This window comes from Nothoprocta perdicaria, unplaced genomic scaffold (assembly GCF_003342845.1).
Source record: "Nothoprocta perdicaria isolate Ctin4 unplaced genomic scaffold, notPer1 scaffold_129, whole genome shotgun sequence".
Lineage (NCBI taxonomy): Eukaryota > Metazoa > Chordata > Aves > Tinamiformes > Tinamidae > Nothoprocta > Nothoprocta perdicaria.
In genome coordinates, this window is record NW_020454416.1 from 1,271,042 (window position 1) to 1,279,689 (window position 8,648).

The window sequence follows — 8,648 nt, forward strand, 5'->3', positions numbered from 1 at the left end:
GGCCTCCGCCAACGGTCGCTCCCCGCGCCAACGGTCGCTCCCCGCTCCAACGGCCGCCCGCTCCAACGGCCGCTCCCCGCTCCAACGGCCGCCCCGCTCCGGGCTGCCCGCCGCTCACCTGCCGCGGCGGCGACGTCCCGGAGCACAGCAGCGCACAGTCCCAGCCAGAGGAGCCGTGGGATCGCCATGCTCCGCTTCAGCTCCATCGCTCCCGCTCCACCATCCTCCCCACAGCTGCCGCCGGCTCGGGGGGCGGCCGCAGCCCTGCGGCGCCGCCCGCCTCCCCCGGGAGGCAGCAGCGGCAACGAAGCGGCAACTCGGCGGGCGGGCGAGCGGCAGGAGGGCGCGCTCGGCGGGGCGGCCCCAGCCGCTGCCCCGCTCCTGCTCGCGGCGCCGCTCGCTCTGGCTCTGGCTCTGGCTGCGCGGCTGCCGCAGGACGGTCTCCCCCTGCCGGCGCGCGGCCGCCCCGCGCCGTCTTATCCCTCCCGCGCCGCCTTCCGGGCCAGGAAATGGCGCCGTGGGGCGGCCGCGCCGCGCCGGGGCCCCGCTGACATCACGGCTCGTGCAGGGGCGGCCGCGGGCGCCGCCCGCGCCGGGACGTGGCGCCCGGCGGAGCGGAGCGGAGCGGGGAGGGGGCCCGTGGGGGCCGGCGAGGCGGCGGGAGCCGCGGCGGGGAGGGGCGCGCGCGGAGCCGCCCACAGGTGCCTCCATGGGGGGAAATAAAGAAAAGGGGGGAAAGGAGAAAACTCCCGGCGGTGACTTTTCCTAGGGATTACGGTGCGAATCTCTATGAAAGGCACTGTAAGGGGGCAGTGCAGATCGCAGCTCTCGGTCCTGCTGTGGGGACGTAGCTCTTCCCTGCTGTACCTCAAGAGGAATGGAGAAACTGAGGCACGGCAGGCTTATGTAATGCACCCCTGGCCTTTGATCACTCTTATTTATTTGTGTGCTTATTTATTCCCACAGCCCTTTGCATTTCTGGTAGGAATTCCTACGATTTTGGAGCAATACCAAGGAAATATCATGCCTGGAATGAAAAAAATGTCACTCCCTCCCCAGTTCCCGGAGCTGCGGCAGAGAGGCCCGGAGGTGACATCGACAAGTCGCCCTCCTCCCCGGGAGCTCCGGGGCCTCTGGGGGCAGCGAGTCGAGTCGTGACACACGTTCGTCGTGACACCGCTTCGCTGCACTCCTGATGGCTCCCGCTCCGTGCTAGCAGCTCCTAGTGCCTTCCCTGCCCTCGCTCGCTTGCTCTCTCCCCCGTGTATCCATACATACCCATCTATGGTATATATGTGTGCTGGGTATTGCGGCGCTTACTCATTTGGAGAGCGGCTTCTAGAAAGAGCGACATTTTTAGGTTTTAGTTGCCTCGTGAGGGAAGTGTGACCATTAGAACAATCCTGTATTTCCACAGTATTTTTCTCGTGTAGATTTTGAGCAGCTTTACAATAATGGTGACTTACTACTCTACATTGGTCCCACGGGCTCAGGAAAAGCACCAGTTTACACACTGGGACCAGCAGTGACCCGAGCAAGCCTGTGGCAGAGAGGGGCTCAATTCTACTTGCCTGCACTTCAAGGAACTTCATAAGTCTCATTCGAATGTCATATATGACCATCTCAGTGGTAGAAAGGGCAGGGCAGAGCTTTGCAATACTAGGGAATTAATCTCCACGTAAACCTGTTTGGCTTTTCCTTGGCATCCAGAGCCCAGAGGTGCTGCCTATCCTGTCCCTGAGTATCAGTTGTGAATGTAATTAAGTGATAAGCAAACTTCACAGAGTGTATGCAAGGCTCATGCTGGGAACACCACCCCTCTTTGTGGCTATTTTGAATATGGAAAAGCTCTCTTTTAATTCAAGGATTTATTAGCTTTCCTTCAGTTTTAGAAGGGAATTTTTCAGCCCAAATGTTGACAGATTTCTGAAGGCAGAGAATGTCTGTCAGAGCCATTCCTCACCCTTTGACTGGCTTTAATTACATCAGTTATCCCCACCCAAGCCCGAACCCAAACCAAAATATCCTACACTAACAGGAGCTTGTTTGTGTGCAGAGAAAAGTATTTGATGGGAAGACCTTGTAGCGTGACCCAGGCCAGACTCCAGACTTGTGTAAGCCAGAAGGGAGCAGAAGGACAATGTGGATTTTCACTAGCAGGGAATCTGGCTTCAGCTCTTCTCAGAAGGGCTTTATGTCAACAGTGATAGGCAGGGAGAACCACATGGAAACTGGAGTGAAATCCTGTATGCACTGCCAGTTGGAGTGTAAACTGCTGTGGGAAAACTTATGGAGGAGTGTGATATTACCATGCAGAAAGCAAAGGAACTGGTAGTTCTGAAATGCTTTTAGGACCTTAAGGCAAGTAATTTCCCCTGGCCTTTAGTGTCACTGAATGAAGAAGTAACTTGGCTTCATTGTCCTGCACTGTACCCGTGTCAGTGCTCCCTGCTCGCAGGCGGAGGACTGGCGGACGTGGCACCGTGGCTTGGAAACAAGCTGGTGCCGTCCTCCTCTCGGGCCTCCTTTGCCGTTACCACTGCAGCCTGTCATGTCTCCCTGGCCCTCTTGGCTGGCATAGGCACATCCTGGGAAATGCCTGGAGAGCTGCACAGTCATCAGCCCTGAATTCCCCAAACAGGAGGTTTCTGAAGATGGGGACAATGATAAAACAAGAAAGGAAAGAAGGAAGGACAAGAAGGGACGGCTTAGTGGACTTCCTCACCTACCTCTCATTTGCAGCCATTTCCAATTGTTGAGATCCTCCAAGACGAGAGCGGACTATCCACAGTAGACAACCCCAAGTACCTGTGTTGTAGACCAGGAGCCATGGCCCAGCAGCTCAGCAAAAGCTGCTGGCACTGCTGAAATAGAGTGTCTGAAATGGGATACAAATCCCCATGTTTCATGCAGTGTTTTCCATAGAGCTGCCTCGTTTGCACTCCGGTTTGAAAACTGTGTCCTCTCCCTGCTCTCACGCTGGGTTCACAGGGCAGCGCAAAGGGAAGACTCCATCGTGAGAGGACAGATCTGTCCTCCTGCATTAGAAAGCTAAGTCACGGCAAGAGGGACAATAAAGTGACATTCAGGAGTGACAGGAGCAGCTCTGCTCTGGGGGAGCCCTAGATGACTGCCCGGATGCCTCCTGAACTGGTAGTCTGTTGAAATCAGAAAATTCAGTCCCAAGCCTGGATGGGAACTGCTCCCACTCCAGCTACTACCACCAGGAGCTGCAAGGACCGGCAGGGTGGCCAGAGGCGTGGGGACTTTTACACCTTGGAGATGGATTCTCAAATATACATCCCAAAGCCGGGTGAAATCAGAGGGAAGAAGGAAGCAGATTCCTCTGGCTCTTCAAATCCTGCCATGGACTCTTTGCAAGCTGCAGGACACAACAATGGCTTTTAAGGACAATGACATTGCTAGACCTTGTTTGTATCTGGTAACAATGTTGTTTTAGTGCAGCTGCTTCTATGGACCCACATATAACACTGTCTTGAAATGCATGTGGCCAACCTGACCAGGACAAACGTTGGACATCTTGTTATTTCAAGCTACAGGTGCCTGCAGCAGCTACACAAGAAGACGTGACATTCACTTTGCCTATGTCTAGGGTAAGCTTGCCAAAACCGAGGCGTGCGCGCATCCGAGAGTTATCTCAGCTGCATCTGAATTCTGCTTTTTTAATTTGTATTTTTTCTACCATGTCATCCTTTCTCATCTCTTGTTTGTCTTCTTCCCTACCAACTCCTTCCATGAGAAACTGTGTTGAAATATTCCAGCCACTCTCTTACTTGGAGTTGCAGCCTCCTCCAGGTCTGAAACCTTCCATATGTGCTGGTTTTAACTTTCTCTGCGAGTGTACAGATAGGGAACCATATTACAGACTTGCACTGACTCCATTTTAAGAATAAAAATAAATTAGAGATGGGGCTGCGCTTTGAACTCAGATCTGGTTATTTCCTCATTCCCAGAATCTTTCAGCTCTTTCCTGGGGGCGGTAGGAGGCACAGCATGGGGACAGGGACTTGGTCATTGGAGGGTGGATCTAAGTTTAGATTTTTTCTCAGTTTGACTTTTATCCAGTTCAGGATTTTGTCCCCCGTCTAGCTATAAATGTTACCCCAAGCACAACATGGCACCTCCACATGTCTGGGAAGGTTATTCTTTTTTTAAAGGTGATAAACTAGCACATCATATGTGCTATTTATCTTCTGCAATAAATGCCAAGCTGTCAGAATGAAAATGTCACATAGATCCTACGTCAAGTATTTCCATTTAAAACATTCAACTCAGAAAAGTTTAGACAACCTTTCTGGTGATGCAGTCATTTGCACCAGGTCATCCAGATATTGCCAGTGCTAAGGAATGTTTCTGTTTCTGGAGCTGGAATAAATACAGTACGCCAAAACAAAGTCCTCAAACCAAAACAAAATATATTTAACATGGTGCAACAGTCAATGCCATAGGAAATCACCATATAAGTATGCACAGTTATATATATATAATCTACACATACTAATAAGACTTTACAAATCTCATGTTACATGTAGATACACACAAAACTGACTCGGGAGGAAGCATTTGTTGCCAGCCCCTCTGGGGACGTGGTTTCTTACAGACTTGCTGTAGGGAGTTGGACCACTTCGTTGGGAAAGTGACTGTATTGCGAGTGCAGAACGTTCCCCCACGCGATCCCCACCTCCGCCAGCCCCGGGGTGGCAGCTCCCAGGGCTTCCTCAGCAAACAACCCCCGGCTGGATGCAGGGCAGGCACGCTGCGAGGTCCCTAGCACGTCACAAGCGTGGCCGTAAGCTCCTGGCTTGGTCTATGGCACCCAGAATAGGGAGTATTCCAGCTATGCCCCATTGCGGAGCCGAGGGGGGAAGGAGAGGGACAGAGGAGCCGTGGGAGAGGCCGGAGCGCTTGCCCTGCCAGTGAACACCACGTCTGCTTGGCCAGCACCAGGTTATCTAATAGTTATCTAATAGGCTCTGCACCTCCTTCAAGGGAGATCCTGCAGGGGCTCCTGGCTGTCCCAGCAGTTGTCCTGACTCCTGCTCCAAGTGGGACGGCAGGGCGGGCTCCAGGCGGAAACTCCTCCCCGGGACACAGCCAAGCGCAAGGCAAAGCAGCACACGCCTGGGATGGCTCCCATGCATGTGCCACGTGCAAGAGCTTCCTGGCAGCTCCAGACTGTCAGTGCGTATGTCACGGGGGTTAATACCATATTTACCTTTTTTTTTTCCCCTCGCTTTTTTCCTCTCTTCCAGCTCCTTCAGCTCCGAACAAGTGGTAGGAATTAAACAACCACAAAACAGGCCCACAGTCCTAAAAATAATGGTGCTAACAGGGCACTGATCTACATTGGGGCTCCTAACAATTGTTAGCACTGGTGAACCAGAATGAGGTTAACTACATCTGGAAATGTTGCAGACTGTCTCCACTGTAGGACAGGCAGGGCAAGGTTAGAAAAGGGCAGGCCTTTTGCTCTATCAGTGCATTTTGTTACTCTGCAGTGGAAGTGCTAAGAACTACCCAGGGCAAGGGACATTTTCTGTGCTTGTGCCAGTGGCCAGTGAAATTTGTGCTGCAAATACCATTTTCGTCTGTTTGTTCTTTTGCCAAGGGAAGCCAATTATGTCCTGAAAAAAATGCCCTCACTGTCAGGAAAAAAAAAAGGTTAAAGATGAATTGGAAAGCAGAAGTAAGGAGAGGAAAAAAAAGAGGAAGATGAGGAAGAGAAGAGCAGAAAGTGAAAAAAAAAAAAGAAAAATAAATAATAAATAAGAAAATGAATAAAACATTTGTGAAGAGAAAAAAAGCCAAGTTTGGACTTTACAGCAGGTGACTCAGATCCTGCAGAAATGAATTATCCTTCTGACTCAACAGTAACTGGCTGTGTGTCTGTTAGCGTTTCACTTGCCCTTGCTGTATTTAACTTTCTTACCTTGCAGGACATCCAAGAGAGCAAATACACTGCAAAGCAAAGGCTTTAAATTTCTCCAGTGGAAATATCTGTAAGATACTCAGAGTAAACAATAAGAAAAACGTTGAGAGCAGGATGGGCAGAGAGCCAGGAACGAGAGAGAGAGTGAGGAGCAAAATAATGAAAGGAAGAGAGAAGAGAATGAATCAGAGATCACCTGAAGGAGGCAGAGAAGCTTTTGGAAATGAAGTTAGCTATTTGCTGGAGTGAATGTATCCTCTAGCAACGGCAGGGAGAAGAATTGAGATCAGGAACTTGTCCTGGGGATCCCACTGAGGGGTCCGAAGCTTCTGCCTCCTTGCCAGTGGCATCTCTGCAAACGTGGTAGATCTGTCCCAGGACAGGGGAGCCAGGAGGCCGCAGAGGCCACATCACAGTGAGGTTTCCAGGCAGGAAGAGCGTCTGATGTAGAAATGCCTCCTGTCGTGCGCCTCGGGCCTGTGCACGATGAGCACAGGGAAGAAGCGGGCGTCATGGTAGGTGGGGGGGTTTTCATTGACAGCCAGCTGGCTGGAGTAGGAGCAACACTGCTCGTCGTGGCAGCCCCGCTCCGCGATGCTGCTGCTGCGGCTCCTCCAGAGGCCTGTCCTGTGGGAGCCGTGGATGCGGCAGAGGGAGAAGCGGCTCGTGTTGAGGGAGAGGCGCGAGTTGCCGCTGCAGCTGTGGAAAGCGTGCCGGGAGAAGATGGAGGAGGAGCTGGAGGCGCGGTTGCAGCGCTCGCAGCCGTGGGCCGCCTCGCTGTACTCACACACCGCGTAGCTGTTGTACGCTGGCGAGTCCGCCAGGTCCATGAGCATGGCCTCCGAGTAGCTGGGGATGAGCTGCCGGTTGGTGCAGATGTGCCACTCCAGCTCCGTGCTGTCCTGAGTGCTGTCCCTGGGCATGCGGTACCTGTACAAGGGCTCCTCCGTCGCAGCCGGTGCCGTGTACTCCAGGCCCAGCAGTTTCTCCACGTGGTAGTGAACATAAGCAGTCCGATACTCTATGAGTACCCTAAGTGGCCAGGAGATCATCAGGAGAGCTGCGACCCAGAACGCGTAGTGAGACACGTACCACGGGAGGTGATCTGGGTCCCCATAGGCCATCATAAGTTCCTTGAAGTCCACATTTTTGAGCTGCATGCCTTCCCTCACTTCCATGTAGTCATCCAGCCCCTCAATCTCTGTGAAAAAGTGAGCCCTCTGGGTCAAATAAGAGTTCTCAGACTCAATGTTGGCAAAGCTGAAGCATTTTGTGAACCTCAGCTTTGTGGCCGTGTAGCTCTCCAGGCCCAGGAGCTCTTTGGAGATGTCCTTGTATCCACAGTGAGAGTAGTCAAATTCAGCTTCGGCCACGTGGGTGTTGACCCTTTCATGATAGACTTGCGTGGTGGTGTAGGCATCACCGTTGCGGTAGCGAGTCACCTGCCGGGTACGCCGAACGAAATGGTAGCTGATGGCCTTCCACCAGATGCAGGGGGTGGCTTGCTGCATGCGGTTGATGCATTCATAGACACTGTCCACGTCAGCCTTGTACTGCAGCTCCCTCTTGACATGGCAGTGCCAGCACTCCACCAGGTACACCACGTACAGCATGGAGAGGAAGGCCAAAGGGATGTAGACGTAGCCATCTGAGCATGGGCTGTCATGGTAGATCATAGACTTGCCCTTGAAGGAGCTATCAAAGCTGAGCTTGGTGACCCGAGCCAGCTGACACCAGGCTACCGCTCCCAGACAACCGTACATGAGGATGGAGAGCAGGAGGCATTTCCAGTGGGATTCCCTGCACATGCAGGCGCTCAGGGACTGCTTCACAGGGCGTTGCTTTGAATCACACCACCAGGGAAGGGGGGGAGACAGAAAGAGAAGTGAGGAGAGAAGAACCTGTCAGTCACACTGTTTTACATAGCAAACACAACAACTTTTGCTTTTGAGGCTCTGTCTGGTTCTGCTCCAAACTGCCTGGGGATGAGAACACCACCCTGTTTAACATAAACATGAATATATACAGCCTTCCTAGAAACGTCGTGCCCTGGACAGAGATCTCAGGATGAAACTCCATCCCTATTTTCCTCCTCGCTTCAGGGAGAGAAGTCATTTGAGTGGGAAGGACCTGCTGCAGCTTATTGCCCCACGCGGCCTTGCTCCTGTTCTGCTGGTGCTGTGACATTGAGGCCCTCAGACCTGCCAAGTAATGGACACTGCTCACCTGGAGGCCATCAGGAAAATTACTAGATTCAAGAACAATTATTTTAAAAATTTGCAGGATAATTTATAATAATGTACATAATAATGTACAGTGCAGCCTAACTCCTGACTGGCCAGAAAAGTAGCTCCTACCTAAAATACCTTAAAACCTTAACCGTTGAAGCTAAGGGTATATATGTGGGTATTTAAAACGCAGCACAGTCCCTTCTTTCAAGTCCCAGAAGCCAAGCTGAGCAGCAGAGAGGGAGCCTGTCCTCCTGCCCTGCCCTTGCTTTCCCGGAGACACTGTGAGCGCAGCCCGCACGCCCGTGATGCTGCAGTGAATCAGCTGCGTCGTCATGCTGAGCTGGGCTCTCACAGCAAAGAAAAGGCCAAATCAAGCCAAGCAGCGAGCAGAAACAGAGCGGTCCCTCTGCAAAGAGCAGCAGCAGCAGCATGACTGACATTACTGGTTGGCAGCCCTCTACTTGTGG

General features: G+C 52.5%; 2 protein-coding genes across 2 annotated transcripts in view; both read right to left on the bottom strand.

The window, feature by feature from the left end:
* TYRO3 (TYRO3 protein tyrosine kinase) overlaps positions 1–206 on the bottom strand; it is a 40,753-nt gene extending 40,547 nt beyond the window's left edge. Inside the window, exon 1 of the mRNA XM_026033441.1 lies at positions 119–206. Coding sequence (XP_025889226.1) covers positions 119–206 — 88 coding nt within the window. The remainder of the gene's footprint in view (positions 1–118) is intronic.
* A 5,639-nt stretch (positions 207–5,845) lies between these two features.
* On the bottom strand, positions 5,846–7,785 carry LOC112942525 (transmembrane protein 151B-like). The gene has a single exon (XM_026033472.1). The coding sequence runs from the start codon at positions 7,756–7,758 to the stop codon at positions 6,361–6,363; it is 1,398 nt and encodes a 465-aa protein (XP_025889257.1). The 5' UTR covers positions 7,759–7,785; the 3' UTR covers positions 5,846–6,360.
* Positions 7,786–8,648: the final 863 nt, after the last annotated feature.

What these genes read in the sequence shown, in the direction of transcription:
- LOC112942525 (XM_026033472.1), bottom strand. Translation starts at nt 7,758, where the DNA reads ATGTGCAGGGAATCCCACTGGAAATGCCTCCTGCTCTCCATCCTCATG.